General features: G+C 58.3%; 4 protein-coding genes and 1 long non-coding RNA gene across 10 annotated transcripts; 2 read left to right on the top strand and 3 right to left on the bottom strand.

Moving 5' to 3' along the window:
- Positions 1–23: 23 nt before the first annotated feature.
- Positions 24–6,123, bottom strand: LOC125330230 (flavin-containing monooxygenase 5-like). Of its 2 annotated transcripts, none has more exons than XM_048313163.1 (8): positions 5,431–6,123; positions 3,175–3,363; positions 2,931–3,093; positions 2,116–2,258; positions 1,689–1,888; positions 1,253–1,599; positions 783–855; positions 24–698 (listed from the first exon to the last, which is right to left on the bottom strand). In XM_048313163.1, the coding sequence occupies exons 1-8, from the start codon at positions 5,734–5,736 to the stop codon at positions 341–343; spliced, it is 1,779 nt and encodes a 592-aa protein (XP_048169120.1). In that variant the 5' UTR covers positions 5,737–6,123; the 3' UTR covers positions 24–340. The 2 variants fall into 2 exon arrangements, with proteins under 2 accessions (XP_048169120.1, XP_048169121.1); XM_048313164.1 differs by lacking the exon at positions 5,431–6,123 and adding an exon at positions 3,638–4,088.
- A 93-nt stretch (positions 6,124–6,216) lies between these two features.
- LOC125330231 (flavin-containing monooxygenase 5-like) lies at positions 6,217–11,998 on the bottom strand. 5 transcript variants are annotated; one of them, XM_048313166.1, is made up of 9 exons: positions 11,338–11,998; positions 9,815–9,972; positions 9,416–9,604; positions 9,172–9,334; positions 8,791–8,933; positions 8,247–8,446; positions 7,599–7,948; positions 7,203–7,275; positions 6,217–6,968 (listed from the first exon to the last, which is right to left on the bottom strand). In XM_048313166.1, the coding sequence occupies exons 2-9, from the start codon at positions 9,944–9,946 to the stop codon at positions 6,623–6,625; spliced, it is 1,596 nt and encodes a 531-aa protein (XP_048169123.1). In that variant the 5' UTR covers positions 9,947–9,972; positions 11,338–11,998; the 3' UTR covers positions 6,217–6,622. The 5 variants fall into 5 exon arrangements, with proteins under 5 accessions (XP_048169123.1, XP_048169124.1, XP_048169122.1 ...); XM_048313167.1 differs by having other exon boundaries at positions 9,815–9,968; positions 11,338–11,358; XM_048313165.1 differs by lacking the exon at positions 11,338–11,998 and adding an exon at positions 10,409–11,286 and having other exon boundaries at positions 9,815–9,968.
- A 721-nt stretch (positions 11,999–12,719) lies between these two features.
- LOC125330237 lies at positions 12,720–23,551 on the top strand. The gene is made up of 3 exons (XR_007205433.1): positions 12,720–12,731; positions 21,734–22,399; positions 23,421–23,551. It is a non-coding gene; the product is annotated as an uncharacterized LOC125330237 (long non-coding RNA).
- PLPP6 (phospholipid phosphatase 6) lies at positions 13,355–16,497 on the bottom strand. Its single transcript, XM_048313172.1, has 2 exons — positions 15,999–16,497; positions 13,355–14,154 (listed from the first exon to the last, which is right to left on the bottom strand). Exons 1-2 carry the CDS (start codon positions 16,399–16,401, stop codon positions 13,784–13,786), a joined length of 774 nt encoding a protein of 257 aa, XP_048169129.1. The 5' UTR covers positions 16,402–16,497; the 3' UTR covers positions 13,355–13,783.
- Positions 16,885–19,149, top strand: FAM78B (family with sequence similarity 78 member B). The gene is made up of 2 exons (XM_048313170.1): positions 16,885–17,183; positions 18,548–19,149. The coding sequence occupies exons 1-2, from the start codon at positions 16,921–16,923 to the stop codon at positions 19,068–19,070; spliced, it is 786 nt and encodes a 261-aa protein (XP_048169127.1). The 5' UTR covers positions 16,885–16,920; the 3' UTR covers positions 19,071–19,149.
- Positions 23,552–23,845: the final 294 nt, after the last annotated feature.

Below are 23,845 nucleotides of genomic sequence, written 5' to 3'. Positions count from 1 at the left end.
CCCCACAGACTGACGCGGTCGGGCACTGTGGCGGGACAAGCTTTACTGCCCTTTCCCGAGGAGCCCCGCTTGGGCACGTTCCCAGTTTCCCCACCACCTCTGTGACCTAACCCATAGACAGAGCTCGTGCGGCTGCCGGGCCAGGATTTAGAGAAGGGGAGTGATCCCTGTTCTCAGAGCAGACTTGGTGGTACCACAGCGGGAAGGTGCAACAGACCAGGCTGCACCTTGATCGAACGACTCCGTCCGTGCTCCAGCACACCTAGCGAGAGACAACAGACATAGCCCAAGGGAAAAGGAGAAAATTGCCGGGAGGACCCGCTATCTCCTTCACTTCAGGCTAAGGAGAGAGCGAGACATAGACGAGGGTGGCCACAATCATGCCGATGCTGAAGAGCACCGTGAGGACGTGGGGCACGGCGCTGGAGCGGGCAGGGCGACCGCTGGCCCGAGGCTGCAGGGCCCTGACCACGCGCTGCTGCTGGGTCAGGATGGCCTCCCTGGCGCCCGCCCACGCGCCTGGGCCCCGCAGCCGGTACTGGTACGGCGTGCAGGGCCCAAAGACCACCTCCAGCGCCAGCTTGGGGTCCGTGAGGAACAGGGTGAGCACGTTGGGCTTGACCCCCAGCTGGCAGGCGAGCTCGTCCATGTACGGGATGTAATCCACCTGGATGGTGTGCCGCCGGCTCTTCACGTACCTGTGGGCAGGGAGGGAGGGCAGGCAGGTTTGACGCGGGGGCACGGGGTAAGGGCAGCAGGGCGGTGCTGCGCAGGGGCCTTACCGCTGAGCCATTCTCTCCTTGGTTTGTGTGATTTCAGCCAGCATGTCGGCGGGCGGTGGCAGGCCCTGCAGCCCTGGGCAAAGCGAGGCTGGAGCTGGAGGCTGGGCTGTGCTTCTGCCACCGTCTGGATGGCTCTGCAGCCCAGCCTGGCCTCTGTTGGAATGTGGGGCTTTTGGAACGTGCCACCACGTCAGGAGCAAAGTGGGAGACATGGGCAAAGAAAGTAACAGCAGGAAAGGAAAGGGAGAATGTGGTTGCAGGCAACAGGACCTGTTAGTAGCCCCCACAAGAGAAGAACAGTACAAGAGTTGTAGAAAATGCAAAGCGGGGTTTTGTCCTCATGAATAAGCAAAAGGAAGATAAAAAGCTGAGTGTGGGGAGGCAGCGTATCAGGGGATGCCACCAGCAACAACCCAGTCTTGGTGTGGCTGGGGGAACCCAGCTGCATTGCCCCAACCTGCTTGACGTACCCTTGAAGACACGGGTGGCCCAGCGACACTGGAGCTCAGAGATGGGCATGATGGCACCCAGGGGCTGGATGAAGCCAATGAAAGCCAGCGTCGGCTTCTCTAGGTCAGGAGGGAACATGAATTTGTAGAGAGGGATCTGATTCTCCACCACCTTGAACCCCTCAAGGAATGGGAAGGAGAAGCTGTATCCTGTGGCAAAGACCACAGCATCGACATCTTCCCTGGTGCCATCCTCAAAGATGGCAGATGTCTCTGTGAACTCCTGGATGTTTGGCTTCACCCGCACCCTGCCTGAAATGATGCGGTTGGGCAGGTCATCATTGACGGTCGGGTGCTGGTCAAAGACCCTGGAAGGCACAGACAGACCTTGTTCAGGCCCTGGCAGGAGGATGGCCTTCACTGGAGAAGGTACTTGGGGTGCTGCTGGGGCACTCACCGGTGCTTGGGCTTTAGGCCATAGAGTGTGTGGTCAAAGCGGGCATTCAGCTTCCTCTCCATGAAAAAATTGATGACATTTGGAGGCAGCAGGTACTGGAGGAGCTGCGTGAAGCGACTCATGTAGCTGAAGTCAGAGGGGTACCCACTCTCTGCCACCCGGTGCAGCACCCAGGACCCACGCTTGGTGCTGAGAAAAACCTGGAAGGTGAAGAGAGGTGGCAGCATGGCAGCATCCTCAGACTGGGCTGGGCCCCAGCTGTGCTCCGGGAACAGGGAAGCCAATACAGCTGCTGGGACCACAATAGCCACCCCGGAGGGGATGGGGCGCTTGTGGCCAGGTACTGGAGGGAGGGGAGCCCACAGGGGATGGTGGGGGATGATCAGTGCCTTCTGGGGTCCCATCCCCGTGAGCTCCCCCAGCACACCTGCTTGGCTGAGTGGCTCAGCTCCACTGCGATATCGATGCCTGAATTCCCGATGCCAACCACAACCACCTGCTTTCCCAAAAAGGGCTGAGGGCTCTTGTAGTCCCGGCTGTGCAGGTACCAGCCCTCAAACTTTTCCAGCCCTGGAAGAGAGAAGAAAGCCATGCTGGGCTCGGGTGTGGGACAGGAGGGTGGCTGCCCCCTGTTCAGACTGGTGGTGTGTTTTGGGAACAAGCTAGGACCAAAGTGATCAACAGGAGTTATGCAGCCCTGGGGTAGTGCCCAGAAAGGTGGTGGCATCTCCAGCATGGAAGACACTCAGCATAGCCCTGAGCATCCTGCTCTGGCTTTGGGACTGGCTTGGCTTGGAACAGGGCTTGGACTGGAGAATTCCATGCTTCCATCCCAAAATTCTGCTGCAGGTCCTGTCTTGTGCCATGCATTGCTGGTAGAGGAACAACAAAGGTCCGTGTCATCTTGCCAGACCCTGGTGACAGTATGCTCCAGCCCATTCCCCAGCCAAAGAGGGTCTCCACAGCTGAAAACCCTCCAGGGCATTTTCCCCTGGCACCCAGAGGAGAAGCCCACCACCAGTGCTGAGCCCTCCAGCCTTGGTGAGGAGTTGGAGAGCCTAGCAGGTGCTTTGCCAGCAACATGGAGAGGGAGCCTGTCTCAGGTGGGCGAGGCACACTGGCAGCGGTGACATCTGCCAGCAGGATGCTTTCGATACTCATGCAATCCCACCTGGTGTGTTAAGCTGCAAAGGCATTTAGGGATGTCAGGGAGCAGGCAAGCAAGCAGCCCACAGGCAGTACCTGGGAAGGAGCTGAGCGGGAGGTGTGCGTCGGTGTGGTGCCCACTGCACACCAGCACGGCGTCGAAGACAGCTGCCTCCTGCTTCCCCTCGCTCTCCGTCACCACCTCCCACTGCCCGCTGCTGGCGAAGTCGGGGCGCTTGGACACGCGGCACACGCTGGTCTGGGCACAGGGGGAGCGGTGTCAGGCACCCTGTGCCCCCTGTTCCCGCTGCCACCTCCCCCTCGGCCCCCCAGCTCTCACCCTGAAGCGGATGTGGCGGAGCAGGTCGAAGTGCTGGGCGTACATGCGGAAGTACTCCATGATCTTGGAGTTGTGCATGTAGTTGGGGAAGTCCTCAGGGATGGGGAAGTCACTGAAGCACATCATCTCCTTGGAGGTGTTGATGATGACGGAGCGGTAGATGCTGGCACGGCCGTCCTCGGGGTGCTCCTGTGGGAGCGGGGCACAGTTCAGTGCTGGCCAGGGACTGCAGGGCTACCTGCCCGCCCTGCCTGGCACCTCCCCTGTGAGTGCAGGATTAAGCCACAGGTGGTTGTAGCACCCATCCCTGCATCCAGCACTCTCCCGTGGGTGAGACCCCCACCCCAAAAAACAGGGAAGAGGTAGGTCCAGTGTTACAATGTAAGATGTAACTAAAAGTATGTATTCTATTATCATCTTCACCAGCTATTAAAGCAGTGGGGCAGTGCTCGTTATCTCCTACTATGACTCATCCCTGATAATTCCCTCTGAGGCTGTCTCTGTTTAAGGGGCTATCAAGGACCCACCACCTGACTCACAGAATTACATCAGCCCATTGTGAGCTGCTCCGCCCAGGGGGAGGAGCCAAGCATTCCCACCTGGGTGTAATCTGGGGTTTGGAACAGCGCAAGCAGCCCTTACCTACCAGATTCCCAGAGGACAAGAGCTACATAACCACCACTGGACGTTCAGAGGAGGACCAGACCTTCCTACAGCATCACCACTTCAACAGAACTGCTTCAAAGAGGACTGCAGCCACCACTTAATTGGACTGGTACCACCACCCTGCCCGGCAGGGTGTCAGGTCAAGCCAGTATTTTTGTATTATTGTCTTGTTATATATACTAGTAAAGAACTGTTATCCCTATTTCTCATATAATTGCCTGAAAGCCCCTTAATTTCAAAATTATAGTGATTCAGAGGGAAGGGGGTTACATTTTCTATTCCAAGAGAGGCTCCTGCCTTCCTTAGCAGACACCTGTCTTTCAAACCAAGACATCTGGACTGGCAGGAGCCAGGCAGTGGTGACAGTGGGTCATGGTGGTCTTGTGCCTCAGTTTCCCCACTTCCACTCCTTGCCCCTATGAGGTGGCACATTCCCAAAGCTCCTGTGGTGTCGGGGTCCCTCCCCCCGCCGTGTAGCCCTGGGAGAGGGGCCCTGAGGGCACAGACACGGGGTTCCCCTGCCCCTGCTCAGCCTCGTTCCCGTTGGTTGGTTTGTGTTCCCTGCGCGGGCAGGGACCCTCAGCCCGGACTGTGAGGGTTCCTCGGCAGAGCCCCGGCCGTGCGGCTGGAGAAATAAACATCTCTGAAACATCTACCAAGAATCTGTCCATAGATATTTCTTTTCCACGGGACTCCTGGTTTGATATATGCGTGTTACAGTAATCCCCGCTGTAACGCTGTGGTGCTGTTGCCCCGGCAGCCACATCAGGTCTCGCTGGTTGTGGAGCCAGCTCCAGTGCTTTCTGCTGAGTGGCTGCTCCTGCTTGCCAGGTCTGTACCTTGGCAGCTGGATGCTGCTGCTCTGATTCTGCTACACCAGCTCTGTCCTTGACACATCACAGGTATAACCAGCAGACTGTGACTGATCCACCCCAGACCCCACTCTGGCATGGGGCCATGTGTGTCTCCCCAGGGCTCTCCCACACGCATATTGGGCATGGTGGGAACACTGATCATCTTGTTGGTGGGTCCATGGGATAAAATTCAGCAGCCTCATTAGGTGGGGGCAGAGACAAACTCCAGGACTGCTCCAAGGCAGGGAGAGTCCAGGCACAGAGAAGGCAGCACTCGGTGTCTCTATGTGGGCGAGTGGCAGAGAAGCAGGGAGAGGAGCAATCTTGATTCCCAGAAAGGCCTGGGCAGGACAGAGACTGGGACAGACAGGGGATCAGATATGACAGGTAGGAAGGGGCTGGGAGCCACCAAGAGCAAAACAGCAGAGGAAGGGGTAGATGAGACTGGGAAGGGAGGGATGGGAAAGGGAAGTCTGAGCTGGGGGAGCAAGCCATGGAGTGAAGTCCTTGAGGACGCTTCATCCTGCTGCTGGTGAGCAGGAGTTGGGTCCTACGTGTCTGACACACCAGCTGGCACCATGCTGCCAAAGCAGGTTTACTTTCCTGTGGTTTTCCTTGGAAACCTGCCTGCTGCATGCATGCAAAGCAGGGGAGTGGTGCGTCCTTATCTGCCAAGGAGCGATCCCAGTCCCATCTGTGCTGCTGCCGCCTGACAGGCTGGCTGCGCGGGGCTTACCTCGAAGCGCCAGAGCCCCCCGATGTCCTTGCTCCTCTCAAAGCAGGTAGGCTCCAGCCCCTCATCCAGGCAGCATTTCAGGGTGCACAGGCCAGAGGCACCGGCACCGATGATAGCTACTCTCCGGGCAGCCATGTCCCACGGTGTGGTGGTGGCAGGGATGCTGGAGAAGCCGTGGCCAAGAGCAAAACACACTTGAAGGGGGGTTGCGGAACCAGGCAGATCCCACCAGGGAGGCTGTCCCTGTGCTTCCTGTGGGTGGCTGAGGTCAGCTGGGGTGTCACAAGACGTGCTTATTTCAGACATGATCTACAGGTTTCCCCCACTGCCCTGCCACGCCTCCCGCCTGTGCCTGCCCGCCGCAAGATGCACATTATGTTCTGTAAACTCTTAAAGACGCCGATATTGCCCCATGACTTGCTGGGCAGGGCAGAGATGTGGCTGTGCTTCAGATTTTGGCAGGTTGTGGTGTGGAAAACAAACCTAGGGGAGGATCAGGGGGCTGGCATGACCAGTCCAGGCGTGTGGTGGCCAGGACCCCCATCCTTTACCCACTCTGGGTCCCCAGCCCACCCAACCACCTTCTGGAGGGCTGTGTGCAGGGGAAGAGAGTGGCACTGAGCCGTGCCGCTGTGACCGCTGGGACCCGCTCCCGCAGCACGCATCCTGAGAGAGGCTGTCATGCTGTGGAACGTGTGTGCATCAGCCCATGCTATTGTGGGCCAGCGACTCAAGGCCGATCTCAAACCTGTGAGCATTCTCACAGCACATGGAGGGTCGTGATGGTGTCAGTAACAGGATGGACACTTGGCTGTTTAATGCATTTATCTAGTTAGAAAGTGTGCTGTGCCTTTGCTGCTTAGCTCTGGTGCAAGCGTGGCAATACTGGCATGGCTGGGTTACAGAAAGGCCCGGAGTGCTGGCTGAGAGGGACTGGAATTTAGCCTGCAGTGAGCAGGTTTCCTCCTCTGTCCCTGACGGCACTCCCCCGGGGCAGGTGCAGAGCAGGAGCCCAAGCATTATTTTGGCAGCTGGGGAGGCTCTGTGCATCCCGAGCTCATGGTGTGGTCACAGCCTCCTGGCAGGAGGAAAGGTTCTGCCACCACTGGGGTGCACAGGCTGCCAAGGGGCAGGTGTGGCCAGCCAACCCCCAGCACATTGCACAGCCTCCCTTCCCATGCTTGCAGAGCACCTACAAGTAAGCAAAAACAGCTGCCAGGATGGCCATGGCCCCGACTAGCTTGAAGATGAGGGGCATGGCAGGGGCTGAGGTGCTCTCTTCCACGTGCCGTGTCTGCAGGGGCTTGAGGATGCGCTGCTGCTGGGTCAGGATGGCCTCCCTGGCGCCCGCCCACGCGCCTGGGCCCCGCAGCCGATACTGGTACGGCGTGCAGGGCCCAAAGACCACCTCCAGCGCCAGCTTGGGGTCCGTGAGGAACAGGGTGAGCACGTTGGGCTTGACCCCCAGCTGGCAGGCGAGCTCGTCCATGTACGGGATGTAATCCACCTGGATGGTGTGCCGCTGGCTCTTCACGTACCTGTGGGCAGGGAGGGAGGACAGGCAGGTAGGTGCTGGAAGCAGAGCTGGCAGATGCCCTGCATACCAGGAAGGCGGTGTTGGACAGACTGGACTGCGGGCAGTGTGGCCAACCACATCCCTGCCCTCTGTTGGCTCACACACAAATGTACCAGGATGCATCCATGGGACAGGATGGATGCCCGTAAGCAGCTGTGCCAAAGGCAGCCCCTTGGTGCTCCCACAGGGATCTTACCGCTTTGCCATCACTTCTTTCTTCTGCTCGATGTCAGCCTCCATGTCGTGCCGTGGGGGCAGCTCATTCAGCCCTGGGGAGAGTAAGACACAGCGGCCACTGTGGTGCTGCCCTTGCCTGGGTGCTGTGCCTCTGCCAGCACCACTGTGGTGTGTGGTCTGGCACCTGAGGCATGTCCAAGTGCCTTGGGATGGGGAGGAGCAGTCTGTGGAGCTGAGGGTATGGATTGTCCCTGTCCCTCTCAGACAAGAGGCCATCGCACTGTGACAGCTGCAAGGCAGCCATGCCATCACCATAGCCAGGATGGCACAACCAGCTGCTGTCTCCTTGACATGGCTGGGCATCATCTGCCCTCACTCCAGGGCTGCATCCACAGGGCAGGTTTGCCTGACTTACCCTTGAAGACACGGGTGGCCCAGCGACACTGGAGCTCAGAGATGGGCATGATGGCACCCAGGGGCTGGATGAGGCCGATGAAAGCCAGCGTCGGCTTCTCCAGGTCAGGGGGGAACACGTATTTGTAGAGGGAAATCTGGTTCTCCACCACCTTCACGCAGCCCTCGAGGAATGGGAAGGAGAAGCTGTATCCTGTGGCAAAAACTACGGCATCAATATCCTCTCTGGTGCCGTCCTCAAAGATGGCAGATGTCTCCGTGAACTCTCGGACGTTTGGCTTCACCTGCACCCTTCCTGAAATGATGCGGTTGGGCAGGTCATCATTGACAGTCGGGTGCTGGTGAAGGACCCTGGAAGGTGCAAGGAGCCATCAGGCCACTGAGAAGGGAGCGTTTCTGTTCAGTATCCCGCTCCAGTTGCTGCTCCCTGCTCTGGGAATGCTCATCCCCAGGGATGCTTGACAGCTGCCCCTGCGGTGGTGTCTCCAAGAGTCCTTGGAACGGGCAGTGGTGGCTCCCTCACACACTGCCTGGGCACAACAAAACTATTAACCCAGCCCAAGCACAGGGAGCATGGAATGGCCAAACTGGGCAGGACACAGAGGGAGGCAGACGGTCCCTTCTGGGCAGGGGGAGTGTTTGCTGATACCTGTGCTTTGGCTTCAGGCCATAGCGTGAGTGGTCAAACCTGGCATTCAGCTTCTTCTCCATGTAGTCACATGCCATGGATGAGCTGACCAGCTCCTGCAGGAATGTCTTCACGCGGGTGGTTAAGATGGTGTCGATGGGGTAGCCCCGATCTCCAACGCGGTTGAGGATCCACGCACCCCGGCGGGTGCTAAGGAAGACCTAGACAAGGAATAAGGATCACTTCCTGAAGGCAGTGATGGTGCTGGGAGGGCTGCCCTGTGGGGGACAAGCCCTTGCCCTGGGATCTCTCTGCTTTTTGCTGCCCAAGCACTGGGTAAAGACCCGGAGGGCAGAGGGAGCTGGTGATTGGCATCTTGCAGGGGAGTGGGACCAAGTCTCAATTGCCTGGCAGCTAGGATTGGCAGGTGCCAGCATGGCCAAACACAGTAAGTGCTGGCATGGAGCAGCAGCTGTACAAGTGCCTTGGTGCTGGTGTCCTTGTGGAACTGGCAGTGTCCCACAGGGGCTGGCCTGCCTGCCAGGACCCCACTCCTGCTGCTCACCTGTTGGGCTGTTTGGCTGATCTCCACAGCCAGGTCTGACCCCGAATTCCCGATTCCGATGACAACAACCTTTTTGTTTGTGAAAGCCTGAGCATCCTTGTAGTCTCGGCTGTGGAGACACTGGCCCTTGAATTTCTCAATTCCTGTGAGCAGGAAGGAGGGATGCTTGGCTTCCTGGTGCCAGGTTGGAGGATCACCCCCCTAAAGACTGGAGATGCTCCCTTGCCCCACCAAACCATTCCTGGGGAGCATAGGAGCGCTCCTAGAGTCAAAGCAAGGCGGGGAAATGCTGGGGCCAGGAGGGAAAGCGGCAGGGAGAATAGGGACTGGCATGGACGAGCTTTTAAGAGCATCTCCTCATGCCAGTGTGCAGGGCAGTACCTGGGAAGGAGCTGAGCGGGAGGTGTGCGTCGGTGTGGTGCCCACTGCACACCAGCACGGCGTCGAAGACAGCTGCCTCCTGCTTCCCCTCGCTCTCCATCACCACCTCCCACTGCCCGCTGCTGGCGAAGTCGGGGCGCTTGGACACGCGGCACACGCTGGTCTGGGCACAGGGGGAGCGGTGTCAGGCACCCTGTGCCCCCTGTTCCCGCTGCCACCTCCCCCTCGGCCCCCCAGCTCTCACCCTGAAGCGGATGTGGCGGAGCAGGTCGAAGTGCTGGGCGTACATGCGGAAGTACTCCATGATCTTGGAGTTGTGCATGTAGTTGGGGAAGTCCTCAGGGATGGGGAAGTCACTGAAGCACATCATCTCTTTGGAGGTGTTGATGATGACGGAGCGGTAGATGCTGGCACGGCCGTCCTCGGGGCGCTCCTGTGGGAGTGGGGTAACAGTTCAGTGCTGGCCAGGGGACTGACAGGGAAGGATGGCTGGGGCTGATGAGGTGCTCCTTTTCATGGAGCCCCTGCCCTCAGTCTCACCCAGAGGATCCCACTGTGGCCGGTTGCCACCCCACCAGCCACCACCGACCCCTGAGGGTCACCGAGCTGACCCCAAGCAGGACACGTGGCCAGCAGGCTTTACCTCAAACCTCCAGAGGCCTCCGATGTCGCCAGTCCTCTCGAAGCAGACGGGCTCCAGCCCCTCCTGCAGGCAGGCTTTGATGGCGCACAGCCCGCTGCTGCCCCCGCCGATGATGGCCACCTTCTTTGCCATGCTGCGCTTCACCACCGGCTCTCTGCCTGGGGACAGCGTCGGACAGCGGGGCTGAGTGACCAGGGATGCAACTGTGCAGAACTTCGACCTTGGGGCACCAAAGAGGTCCCAAGAGAGGTAGCTCCTCAAAGTTTGTCTGGGGTTATAAAGCAACTGTTGTCCCCCACCAGGCGTGGATCTGGCCAGTGCTGGGTTTTGCACTGTTGTGGTGTTGTCTCTGGATGCCCCGGGAGGAAATCCTACCGAGTGTCAGGGAGACTCAAAATCTCCCTGCCCATGCCAAGTCCCGGCGATGGAGGTGCCCTGGAGTGCTGTGCCCTACTGTGGGGACCGACGGCTCCCTCCCAGGCGGGTGACAGCCCCTCAGCCTGCCCTTTGGGCTCTCCCTTCCCCGGGAGGCTCCTGCTGTGCTATCCCGATGCCCGCTGCGTGCCGGCAGCGCGGGGGACACCCTTCACCGACCTGCGGCCGCGGGATGCGCAGCCCACGGAAGGCTGGCGACAGGCACGGAGCCGTGCGAGGGTCTCTGCCGCGCTGCCCCGACCCGCGCCGCCCGACCGCGGCCTGGCTTTATGGTGCGCAGCGTCCGGGAGCGAGGCCGCCCCCTCCATCACTCCTCCCACGAGCCCGGGGAAAGGAAGCCAGAACTCGGCTTGCTCCCGGCCGCCTGCTTGGCTGTTCCGGCAGAGGTGTCGCCGCAGTCTCGGACGGCGGCCTAAGGAGTCATCCCAGGCGCTGGCGCGGGGACACGGACACGCAGCCTATCCTTGTGGTTGTGTGCTTGGTAAACAAACGCTGTCCTGGACTTCTACCCCAGGATTATCAGGATCAGTCCAACCCCGGTTATGCTGATACCCGGGGTCACACACGGCTCTGGCTGCTCCAGTGGCAGCCGGCACTGTATCGCCCACATCCCCTCTGCCTCTGGGCTGGACATGTCGGCACACGGCTCGCTCCTGAGCTAGCAGAGTCCTTGGGGCCAGTGGAACCCCGGTCCGAGGAGCACCACGCTGTTGGGGTGTCACTGGTGTGAGGGTGGTGGGACCAGTAAGGAAAAGGTTGCAGGAGGCAACAGACCAGGGGGATCCAGAGCTCTCTGCTGTCTCCTGGCACACTCGCAGCCAGATAGCCCCTGAGGACTGCAGAGGAAATTTGCTCTCTCCTGTCCAGGGAACTTTGCCGTAGAGCTGAGCAAGGCATAGGGGCCAAGCTCCGCAGCTGAAATGGTTTTAACCTTCTAAAACTCATAGTATTATATTTGCAGTAAGCTTAATAAAGCTCTTTCTGTCCCTCACTGTTGGCAAGGGCTGATCTCTTGTCTGGGGCAGAGGTGCTGAGCTGCCAACCCACACTCTGTACCTGCCCGCCAAAAAGCATCAAAAGCACCTTACCAAGCAAGGGGTCAGCACGGGAATGAAGAGGAGGCACCACTGGCAGTGCTGCTCTTCCTGCTCTGCTGTCAGCTGGCTTCTCACTCTTTTGGAAGCTCTGCACGAACTGCCCAAGTGTGACAGGTACAGGGGACCTCTTTGAGCTCTCAACCGCTCTGCTGGGCTATAAAACCTTTGTGCACAGTTGCCTCTGAATTTGCCCTTCTCCCGACAGGAGGCTGCATTGCCCTGGACTTTACCCCCCTGCATCTGGACTCATAGCCCACACAAACTCTGCTGTCGGCCACCAAGATCATGCCAGGATATTTTGGTCAAGGCCAGCTGGTTGATACCTGTGGAAAAGTCACAGCTCCCCATACCTGGCAAGCACCCAGGATGTAGAGTGTGGCCAGCAGTGTCTGCTGTACAGTCTCTGCTCTGGGCTTCCACAGTGGGCAGAAACGCTGTGGGACAAGTGGAGCAGAAAGCTCCTGTCCTATCAGTGAGTTGGCACCCATACTGGAGCAGTGACAAATGACAAGCACAGAAGGAGACCAAAGGTCTCTCTGGTGGAGCGGGAGAGAAGCAGAGAAGTCAGAGAGTGGCCAGGCAGCCTGTGACCCAGCAGCAGGGCTGTGCAGTGGTGGGTGCCACCAGGATCTCACGGAGGGTCCTGCAAGTGAGTCAAGAGCAACTTTTGGCACACACATGTATGTGGGAGCCACAGATGCACAGGTTTGCTGCCGTACCCTCCATGATGTAGAGAGGAAGACCCCAACAGCTCTAAGAACAGACTCTAAGTGCAGACAAAAAACACTCTCTGTTTTGGAAAAGGTAGAACAAAGATGTTTTGGCACAGCACCAAGCCCTGTCCACCCCAGAGTGTGCCACCTGCCTGTGCTCCCTCAGCCACCACAGGGCTGGTCTCTGCCTTGCGGCAGGAGGGCTGGCCGGGGTGTCTGGATGTTGCCATGCACATGCTGGACTGGCCCAGCTGGCTGCCAGGCGTGTAGTGCAACCCAGGGGATTATATTTTGGTCACTGGAGCACCAACCCAGACCTGGCAGCTTCACTGGCTCACCTTGTCAGTGGGTCAGGGCTCGGCTCCACAGGACCCCCGTCACGTCAAGCACTTTCATTTCAGCCCCTGTACAACTGACAGGCACTGACAGGGTGCTCATACCAGCAGCCATCAGGCTGTTCCTGCACACTCCACCTGGGAGAACAGCACATTTAAACACTGCCTGCTCTTAATACGACTTAATTGGTGCTCTCCAGGGCCTGAGTTCACCAATAGACCTCAGTGACCACAGAGAGCCTCACCTGGGCCAAATCCCTCCACCCACATGCCAGGAGTACTGTTTAAGCTCATTATTTGAGCTCAGTCCAGAGCCCTCACTCCCTGCCTGGCTGTGGTCCCTGATAATGTGCATTCTATGATTTTCTGGCTCAGTCTTGGCTCCAGCTCATTGCAGAGGCTCCTTGTGGTCCCCTCCTGCCAAGGACCAGCAGCCCTCTGTGAAAAACAGGCTGCCAGTGGTGCCAGGGGAGGAGAGCCAGCCTGCCTGCACAGGGAACTGTGGCAGTGGCTGACAGAGCCAGGGCCTCTTGCTGCAGGAGGTGCAAGCAAGGCTCAGACCTGGGGCTGGGTGTATTTCTGGGCTGGCTCTGCAGGACTCTCTGCAACCTGGAATATGCTAACGATCAGGAATTGCTGTGAATGCATTGTACCCCCTGAGAGACTGAAAGTCCTGTGGAGGGAAAAAGGAACTGGGAAGCTCTGGACAAAAGCTGCACGAGCAGGCTGCTGCTGGGAGCTGCTTCCCCTGTTACCCACCGGATGATCAATCCTTCAGTCCCACTATTCTTTCCCCATGGCTCTGGGAGCCGTGTGCTCAATATCTGGCCTTAGTGCAGCACTTAAATTGAGAGCAATATGGAAGAGATTGCTTAGGAAAGCAAAGCTCTTTCTAACTGTGAGGAGAGACCCCCATGGGTCCCCTCCAGGCAGGTGTTGTAGAGCAGGCTGTGCAGGGTATACTTATGACAGCAGCATGAACAGTGTATTTATAGGATACAGATACAGGGGTGATTGTAGAGAAACCTCTGCAAGTCACAGCTACCATGTACACCATGGGCTATTGCAGGTGCCCAGTGAGCGCATGCAGATTCACAGTATTAGCAGTGAGCTGCCGGATGAGTGTGCTGAGCCCTCCCCAGGCTCTGCAGAGACCGGTTTTTGTCACCAGAGAAGAGTCAGTGCAGACCCTGCCTGACAGCTGACCAGGAGGGCAAGAAAGCACCAGACATCTGAGTGCAGGCCCTGGAGCCTGCAGCACAGCTCGTGTAGAAGTCTTGGCCAGACTGATGTGGTTTAGGATGCGAGTTCAAGTCCCAGAATCCCCTTCCTGTGCGTGCTCAGAACACCAGCACACGGCCCCTGCTTTGTGATGAAGCCAGCGGTCGGTCAGTGGCTCCAGAGCGCGAAGAGGGCGGGTGCGGTGGCCGGGGACAGCCAGCAGTGCTCCACCATGCCGTACAGTGCATAGCCCAGCAGCAGCCCGAAGAGCACGTCCGTCATGTTGTGCCTGCCCAGCATGACCCGGGAGATGCTGACGATGAGAGCCCAGAGCACCACGAGCACACGCAGCGGGACGGCCAGGACCAGGTGGCGCAGGATGAAGCGGCAGACGAGAGCGGCCCTGGTGGCGTGGCCCGAGGGGAAAGAGTACTTGTCCACAGAGATGGTGACGAACATGTCCATCTTGTTGTGGGTGGGCCGCGGCCGCTTGACGAGCCCCTTCACCACTGCCACCATCACCAGGTCCAGCAGCAACGCTGGGAGAGACAGGAACAGGGGGTTACTTAAAGCAGAGCGATGGGTTAAGGGAGCACTTGGCTGCTCAAAGCTGCCAGAGGGCAGCGTTATTCCCCACAGCTGCAATACCCAGGAACGGAGAGCACAGCACCCAGCTGCTCCTGGTCTTCTGCAGCAGCATGAGCACATCCTCCACCTCTACTCCTCTGCACACATCCCTCCTGCCCCGCCAGACCCTTGGCCTGCCACAGCCAACAGGGCTCTGCCCAGCCTGCACCCCAGGGCTTTTCTCTCTGCGCAAAATCTGATCTTGCCATGACTTGGGGCTCAATCTGCTCCTTAATCTGAAGGCAGCACAGGCATTAAGTCCCCACAGCTCCCTTCCTGGTAGTGCTGACTCTGCATTGCTCTGTCTACCCTGGTGACTGGGGTCAAAACAGCTGGGTGAATGATCAACCCTCTCTACTAAGGCACAGGTCAGTGGGAAAGGCTCAGAGTTGGTGTGGTGCCAGGGTTCCTGGGATGTGGCTTCTCCCTGCTGCTGGGGAAAAAGTTAACCATGCTTTGGTTTCCAAGAGATGATTAAAGGACAATTTATGGTGGCTTGCCTCCTGAGAGCCAAAGGCTGTTGTAATAGAAAAGGCAAAGTACCTGTGGTAAGTGTTCAGCCAGTACTTGGCAAGAGCAGCTTCTCATGTAGGGCAGAGGGTGCTTTCTCCATCCCTGTTAGCTCATCTTAGCACAGCACTCACAGCCAAGGCTACTTCTTCCAGGGAAGTTGTGTAAGAGACCAACTTCTGTTTGTTCTAAGACTTGTTTCTGGACACTAAATCTTTTGGTCACTTCAGTTCATTTCCTTTGGTTAATCATTTAAGAACAAATTTCCTTTTTTTTTTCACATGTAAGTCTAGATCGATTGCTTCTTCTCTTTCTACACAGGATTTGGGAGATTCAAGTTGGACATGAGGGAATCCTCCTTCCCCACATGGGTGCTGCAGCCCTGGGACAGTTTCCCAAAGAGGTGGGTGGCTCTGGCCCAGAGCACTGAGGTCTGGACAAGGCCCTGGTGCTGGGACAGATCTCCATGGAGCAGAAGTTAGGCTGGAGGCCCCCACAGCCCTTCCCACAGCTCTGCTGTGGGGCTGTAATTTAACCGTGTGCTGCTAGATGAGAAAGATGCACAAACCTACGTTTCCCACCAAGCAAATTTCAATTCAAATTCTAAGTGTGAGATCCTAATTATTTGCAACTTAATACAAGAGTAACAACAAGGAATCTGAGAAAGTCTGGTGCTCTGGAGGTACTACAGTTTCTAAATAAGCAAAAAGGAGTACTCTTAAACATGCCTAGGCTACTCTGTGTGTGTGTGTCTAATACTACACCACGCCAGATTAACATTCATGCTTTAAATCAAGTTTTCTCACTGGCTGGTACAGAACAATCCACCAAGGCCCTGCCTGCAGGGATCCAAGGGTGAACGTCTGTGTGCCAGAGCAGCTTTCCAGGGAAAGGGCTGGTGTCTCAACACTAGGAAGCTGCACCAAGAATGTGCTGTTCTGACAAGCTTGAAGAGCTAAACGAGGCTTCATCCCTGAGAGTTTTTTATAACTGCAGGAGCAGTTAAGCTGTCGAGAGTTTTGCAGTGCGTGGTTGCAGTGGTGACAGATGAGTTGTACCGGTGCCACCACGCCCTTAAGATGTAGGGTCACTCCCTTTGCTACCAGGCATCCCAGATGAGCCTGCACAGGTTGCTCAAAATCAGCTGCTGTCCTCGGGACTTAGGTTTACCCAGCTCTGCCCCACCCCTCGGGCCCCCCTCCCCAGCCCCTGCCTGCAGAACCCCGGGGCGAGCCCCCCGCCTCACCAAAGAGCAGGTTGAGCAGCACCTCCCTGGCTGCCGAGCTGTCACTCTGGCAGAGCCCGTAGAAGGTGCCGAGCAGCCAGGGGATGCCATGCCCCGACACCTCCACGACCTTCATGAGGGGGCGGGCGCTGCCCCAGGCCGAGCCCTCTCCAGCGCACACGCCCAGGCGCTTGGAGGCCCAGAGGTCGATGGCGAGCAGGGAGCTGAGGGCGATGCCCACGAAGGACGGGTTCAGCTTCATGCAGTCCTCCTCGGGCAGCGGGGCGGCCGCGGCGCCGCTGGACTCCTTGCGGCGGGAGGGGCTGTCGGGGGCGGCGGGCCCGCGCTGGCTCAGGGACAGGAACTCCAGGCGGCCGCCGCTGCCGCCGGCGCGTCGCTCGCGGCTGCTCCGGGGGCTCGGCATGGCGACGGGAGGCGGCCTGCGGGAGGCCGGCGCCGGTCACCCGCTGCTGGGCCCGCTCGGGACCCAGCATGTCACCCTGCCCGGGGCCGCCTCCCTCTCCCCCTCCCCGCGCCCTGGCCGGTACCCCCCCGCCCCGCGCTACCGCACCGCCGGGGCGCGGTTCCCCCCCTCTCGGTGCGTCCCCGGCGTGTCCCCAAGGACGCGGCGGGTGCGGTGCGCCCGCGCTTCCCCCGGTACCGGGTGGCCCCGGCGCCGCTTCCGCTTCCTGTTCCGCTTCCGCCCGTGACGCACGTGGTCGCCGCGGAGCCCCCGGCGCGCCCCGCCCACCGGCGTGCACGTGCCCGCCTCGGCCGGCATACGGCGGCCGGCGAGGGCCGCAAGAGGCGCGGCGGCAGCGGCGCCTTCGCCGTGCCGGCGCCGGTGCGGGCGCCGTGCAGCGGGCGGCGATGCGCGGCGGGCGGGCGGCGGCGGGACCGGCCGCCCCCCCGGGCCCGCGGTGACGGCGGCTCGGCCGCGGCCATGGGGTGCCTGCAGAGCGTGGCCTGCAAGGCGCGGGTGCGCCGGGAGCAGATCGTGGTGTCGGACGTGTCGGCCACCATCGAGCCGGCGGCCACGGCCATCGAGGAGAGCTCGCCGGTGGTGCTGCGGTACCGCACGCCCTACTTCCGCGCCTCCGCCCGCGTCCTCATGCCGCCCATCGCCCGGCGGCACACCTGGGTGGTGGGCTGGATCCAGGCCTGCAACCACATGGAGTTCTACAACACCTACAGCGACCTCGGCGTGTAAGCACCGCGGGCGGGCACGGGGCCGGGCACGGCACCGGGGATGGGGGCACGGGGGCCTGGGCGGGCTCCGGGCTGCGTACGGCGTTGGCTCCCCGGTGCGGGCACCTGCCCTGCTTCGCCCGCAGGCACCCTTGTGCTGCACCCCCGGCGCCCCGTGCTGCACCCCCGGCGCCACGTGCTGCCCCTCTACCCCACCTCCGCTGCCGCAGCCACGCACGGGCAACACCTTCACCCCAGCACCCTCTCCCCGACGCCACAATTCCTGCTCCTCGCGCCCCACAGCGGCTCCTGCACCATGCTGGTGGCCTGGAGATCGCCCTTCCGAGGGCTTTGCGGCCGCTGTCTCCCACCAAGCACCGTTTTTTCTTTGGGACTTGGACGTGAGCGCGGGCAGTGCTGGGGGAGTTGCCCCCTTGGCTTGTGTTAGAAGAAGGAAAGGTTGCGGTGCTTGGCAGAAGTGGTGGCTGGAAAACAGCCTTTCCCAAGGCTGAGTGTACGGGTGACTTGTGGGGATGCTGGGAGGCTCTGTGTCCGTGTCTCATGCCTTTTGAAAGAGGTGGTGCAAGACGGGAGATGTCCAGAGGGGTCTGTTCTGTAGCTCGTTGGTGGGCTCCTGCTGCTGGTGCCACAGATGTGGGTGCTGGGGGAGCAGCAGGCCCTTATGCTGCCTGCTTGCATCCTTGTATCGTGTCAGATTGGTGTGTGTGGGGCACTGGAGCACTTGGGGACATTGGAGTGAGTGGAGGTCATCATTTGGGGGGGAGGCAGAAGTGTGGCGCCAGCCCCTCTGCTCCAACACTACTCCCTTGTAATTGCCATGCAGGCCTTGCCATAGCCACACAGTGTTGGTAACATGGTCAGCAGCAAAGATTTGGGCTGAATTCCACCCCCCAGCCATATTGCAGGGATTTTGTTGTGCCAGTGGCAAGGCATAATTGTGGGATTTAATTGTTGTGCATGTCTCTGTATTTAAGGTATAAAAATTGCAGACCTCTTGGTTGGGGTTGCAGACAGGCTGGGCCATTGCCCTGGTCAGGGTGCTGCAGCTGGTGGATTGGGAAGGCTGTGCTCCAGTGCAGGAGCCGATTAAAGAGAGAGTGACCCCAAGGAGCCTCAGCAGTGGGTTTTGGCCCAGTCAGTTTAATTGCAGGTTAATTAAAATGGTATTGTGTTGGCAGAGCAAAGGCTTGAGCTGGACACGTGGGTCTCAGTAAAGGAACAGAAGCTGAATTTGTTCTTCAGGTTGTCCCTGAGAGTTTGCTGCTGGCAGGGAGAGGGTCCCTGTGTTGCTGGCTTCCCCATCCCTCACTGGGCACTGTTTCTGACATTTCCCTGCTCACCTTTCTCTTCCCATTCACTAGGTCAAGCTGGGAGCTGCCTGACCTGCGAGAAGGAAGAGTAAAAGCCATCAGTGACTCGGATGGTGTGAGCTACCCCTGGTATGGAAACACCACAGAAACCGTGACCCTGGTCGGGCCCACTAACAAGATCTCCAGGTTCTCGGTGAGCATGAATGACAATTTCTACCCTAGTGTGACGTGGGCTGTCCCTGTGAGCAACAGTAACGTGCCATTGCTGACCAGGATTAAAAGGGACCAGAGCTTTACCACGTGGCTCGTGGCCATGAACACAACCACCAAGGAGAAGATCATCTTGCAGACTATAAAGTGGAGGATGCGAGTGGACATTGAGGTCGATCCCATGCAGCTGCTGGGGCAGCGGGCACGGCTGGTGGGAAGGACTCAGCAGGAGCAGCCGCGGATCCTCAGCAGGATGGAGCCCATCCCACCAAACGCACTAGTGAAGCCCAACGCCAACGACGCCCAGGTCCTCATGTGGAGACCCAAGCGAGGGCAGCCCATAGTCGTGATACCTCCCAAGTAGGGTAGTGCCAGGCATGCACGTGAGGACTTGGGTGTCCCCAGCCTGCTGCAGACGAACAGGGTTTCCGAGCCAAAGCAGACCTCTTGGGTTCTCCTGCCTTTGTTGTTGTGGTTGGAAACGTGGCTCCTCCTCTGTCAGAAATAGAGCCTGGCTGGCACAAGGGCGCAGAAGAGGGTTTGCTGAGCTGGAGGGTTTCCCAGGAAGTGGAATCGAGTACTTGCAGCTGGCGCAGAGGCTGTCTGACCTAAAGGACTCGTCTTTCCTTGCAGGGCAGTGCAAGGAGCATGAGTGTGGTTGAACTGTGCCCGTGGCAAATGCTGCTTTCCACCCAGATGGAGCAAGGAGCACGGCTGTGCCTGCTGGCAGCTGGGGCCGCTGCGGTGACCCTTCCCGCCGGGATGCTGTGTCCCTGCCGTGTCCATACCTATGCATTTCGGATCGATAATCCACCCCTCGCCCGCCTGCTGGGATCGGGCGGGAGGGCCAGGAGTGGGGTGGGAACGGGCAGAGCTGGGGGGCTGATCAGAGCCTGGTGCTGGCTGGTGCCACTGCCGGGAGGGTTTTCTGCAGCCCAGGGGGAGCAGGACACGTTTTGCATGCGTCTGGGTGTGTTTGGAGTAGTTGTGAGTGTAGGACATGCCATAGCTCTTTTCTGTCTTGGAGTGAGATCTAAGGGCAGGTTAGATGTCCTTTTGTTTTAAGGTGCACTAAGTCTGCAGTTCCTCTGCCTCCCTTCCTAAGTCCCGCTGACCTTTCTCTTATGGAAGCAAAACCGATTCTCAGCCGAGTGAGAAATGGGGAGCAGTGCCCCTTCTCCCAGCCCAGGTGCTCTCTGGCTCTGTGTGTATGGGGTACCCAAACTGGCTCAGAGGTACCCCTGGACTCACTTGCTTCACTGCAGACCCCAATCCCTTGCTAGAAGTCAGGTGCTTGCTCATTTTCCACGCAAATACTGGCTCACATGGAGACCTCCTCTTCCTCAGTCACCCACAGCAGGGTGGCTACTGGCTGGGCCACCAGTGGAGGGGACAGCACGCCTTGTGGTAACTTTCCAGGCTCTGCAGGGATGGGCTCTCCTCCTGGTGGGTGGAAGGCAGGGATGTGAGTGGTGGCTGTTCAGGGCAGGCCTGGGTTTGCCTGGGAAGGAGGAGGTGAATGTGCTGCTTGGGCGCTGCCTCCTGCTGCTGCAGTGCTTGGGAGGGGTAACAAGGGGATTTATTTGCCTTTCTCCTCACCCCTTGCTGCCTGGATGGCTGACATTGGCTGGTCCATGGGGCAGCATGGTGCTGTGGGATGCAGCTGGCAATTCCCAGGACCTCACCCTGGAGTTGCAGCAGAGGCATAAACCATGGCTGTGCTGCTGCTGCTCTGGGTGCTCCATCACTCCTGGGCAGGTAGTTACAGCTTTTGCTGCTTTCTCTGCTCTGTCCTCCCCGGCATGAGCCCTGCAGCTCCTCCAGCTCGCAGCCCTGCCTTCATAATGCGGGGGTTTGTGCTGCCCTGGGGATGCAGGTCATTCCTGCTGGGAGGGTCCTATGTGCTGTCCCGCTGGCAGGAGAGCCTGGGGAGGATCGCTGGGTGACGCTTCCATGCAAGGCCTTTCCTGAGGTGCTGGCAGTGCTGCCCTCAGCCTGGCACTGGGACGCCCAGCCTGGCGCTGCCCAGCTCCCTGTGCCAGCACATCCCCGCGGCTCCGCTCCCGCAAAGCTTCCAGTGCGGCTCCTGTTTTCCAGGGCGGGGTGTGCACCCCGGGCCCCGCCAGCACAGGGGCTCCTGAGGCATCTTAGACCAAAAATCCCTGTAAAATCCCCGTGCTATTTATTGTCCTCAGTAGTGTTTGCTGCTGATGCAATTCTTTATTTATTTTTCCTCTGGGAGTGTTGCATTTTGACGCCTTGACACAACATTTCCCTGTACCAGGGCCGGCACTCCTGCTCCTCCTGCCCAGCCTCACACTGGGCTGGAACCTGCTGCTTTTGGTGCCTATGTCAGGGTTTTGCAGGGGGCTACAGCCTTGCTGTGGGACAGGTCTGGAGGGAGAGAGGGCTTTGAGCTTTGGTTTGCTGTGTTTTCTGAAGCAGAGCTCCCACAGGGAGCTTGCTGGCATGGGAAGATGTCCTGCTCTTGTGAGACTCTGGTTTTGTCCTGGTGTGGGACTGATGGCAGCTTTTGCAATGACTGATGTTTTGTTTCTCAAAAAGTGTGTGTGGAGATGGGTTAGAAACTTGAAACACAATTTTCCTTAAGGATTGGGGGAGGAGGGGTAAGTACCTTTTGGTTTGAAGTAAAGCAGGTGTATACTTTTGAGCCAGCGGGACAGACGTATCTCTGGCAGCATTAGAGCTAAAATGCCAGAGGAAGGGGTTCCACCTTAAACAGGTAGCTCCAAGGTGGGCTTCCTGTTGGGAGAGGATGCTGTGTCCAGAGGCTGTGTGAGCCAGCTCCCCAAAACCCATGGGAAAGGGCTGCATGCTGGCTGTCAGCCCAAGGAGCTGCTGTGGCACCAACGTGGCATCCAGAGTGGGGATGCTGCTGAACTCATTGCCATCTTTTGGCATTTGCTGGCCAGTCTGAGCCTTGGCACATTGTTTGCCATGACACTGAGACAGCAGTAGCTGGATTTCTGTCCGTGAATGTCTGCAACATCCTGGTGCCAGTGTCAGGCCCTGTGCCTGAGCCTCCGGGGCTGCCCCAGCCTGCAGGCAGGTGGTGGCTGAGCCCCGGGGCCATGCCTGAGTTCACCTCTCCAGGCTTCTGCCAGGCTTCCATTCCCGCTCCTCTGATGGCTGGATTTGATGCACTTAACTCGGTTTGATGTGTGGGTTGTCTTTGTGGGCATTTCCCCGTTAAAAAAGAACAAAAAAAATGGTTTGCAAGAATTGTTTGCAAAGAAACCCGTGCAAACAGTGTTTACAGAAATGTGCAGGCATTTTGCATGTTGGCAAAAGGTGTGTGTTCATACCTGGGTGGAGGTGTGGGGTGAGCTCAGCTGTGGGGCTGGTGCTGCTCAAAGTAAAAAGGGGGAGGTGGTGGGCAAGAGCTCCCACATGAGTCTGGGTTTGGCTCATTCCCCGTGGCTGGATGAGCACTCAGACCCCTGGGCTTGGTGTTCAACCACCCCATGGGGATGCCTGCCCTGCACTCCACTTCCCCACCAGTACCCCCTCATCTCAGGGAGGGGCAGCTCATGGAAATGCCCACCCTTACGCTCCCTGTGCCCTGAGCCTTGGGGTGCCCCTTCCCTTCTTCCCATCCTCCGGTCACTTATTTATTTATTTATTTATTTATTTAAGTTATTTATTGGTATTTATTGACAACTGGAAGTCGGGGTGGGGATCATTTCTGCTGCACAGCAGGGGCAGCTGGGTCTCCCCCCCCACCCAGCCCCCTGCATTTTGGGGTGCTGCTGGGAGCACCTCTGGGGAGGGATGCTTGTGGGTCCCCACGCTCCCATCCCCTTTTTGTGAGGGAGAGGAGTCACACCGGTGCCTGCAGGGAGGGCACCCGGTGCTTGCCCCCTTCCTGCAGAAGCTCAGAGCCCCCGCGCTCCCTCCTGTGCCCATCCCTATTTATTGACCCGGCCTCCTGGCACTTCTCTGTCCAGCTCCCACTGGATTTGCTGTTTCCAGTTCCTGGAGATGGTGGGAGGAGCCAGGACGTATGAATGTCACTATGGAGAAAAGACCAAACCAGGTATTCTGCTGCTGTGTGGGGAAAATCGGAATGAGAGGAAAGCTGGTTTTGCAGAGTGCCTTAAACACAAATGACTTTACTGAGTAGGGGGCTTGGACTTCTGTCTCTGGATGTTATTACCAACTCGAAAAATGTTGCATTTCACTTCTCTGGGATTAAAAGAAAACTACTCGAGCTGTACTGGAACCAAACCTTGTGTTTGCTTGAGTCTCTCTGGCTGGTTTGTAACTCTGGGCCCACGGCAGCACTGTGAAGCAGGCAGGAATTAATGGAATTTCAATCATCAGCCCCTGCCTGCCTCAGCAGTGGGACCAGTGGCTGTCCCTGCTGGCTGTAGAGCCCTTGGGTCTGCTGAAAGGATTTGTTCCACTTTGTCCTGACTTGCAGGTAGCTTCAGTGGTATCCCAGAGTGGTTGTGCTTCCCCAGTGCCCTTCCCCAGGGGATGCTCAGAGCAGGCTCTTTGCACTAAGGTTGCAGTGGGGCTGTGTCCTTCTAGAAAATTTGGGCAGTTGGTTGAAAAGCTTGGAGGAGGCAGATATTCCTTTTTTTCCTTAGGAAACCAGATCAAAGTGAGGGAACAGCAAGAAACTCAGGAGTTCGGGCAGACCAGCCAAGGGGAACTAGGAAAGCTGCCCTTCCCCCTCCCCTTCTTGCAGAGTGGAAGAGTGAGAACAAAAGTCAGCCCAGAGACCAACTGTTCCTATCTTCTAGTCAAAATAATACATGGGAATAATACAGAGTTTCATAACAAAGGTTCATTTAAAAGCCATTTGGGGAAATATGCCAATATTCACTGCATAGTTCCTGAAGGCAATTAAAAATTAATAAAACCTTTTTATTTTGGGGGGGTGGGTGGATAATGAAAGAGGGTTGTGGGTGCTGCCCCAGGATTAGTCTGTGGGGTTCTGAAGGGGGATCTCATTGCATCTGGTGCATTGTTCACCTTGAACATCAAACCTGCCAGTCCCCACTTGTGCCCCAAGACAGCTGGTTTCTTTAACAGCTGCTCCTTTTGAGCGCTGCTGATTGTGCTGGGCACTGAGGGATGCTGGCAGCCAGCCTATGAGCTATTCGGCAAGCA

This window comes from Corvus hawaiiensis, chromosome 9 (genome assembly GCF_020740725.1).
Source record: "Corvus hawaiiensis isolate bCorHaw1 chromosome 9, bCorHaw1.pri.cur, whole genome shotgun sequence".
NCBI lineage: Eukaryota > Metazoa > Chordata > Aves > Passeriformes > Corvidae > Corvus > Corvus hawaiiensis.
This window is presented reverse-complemented; position numbering and strand designations above follow the sequence as displayed.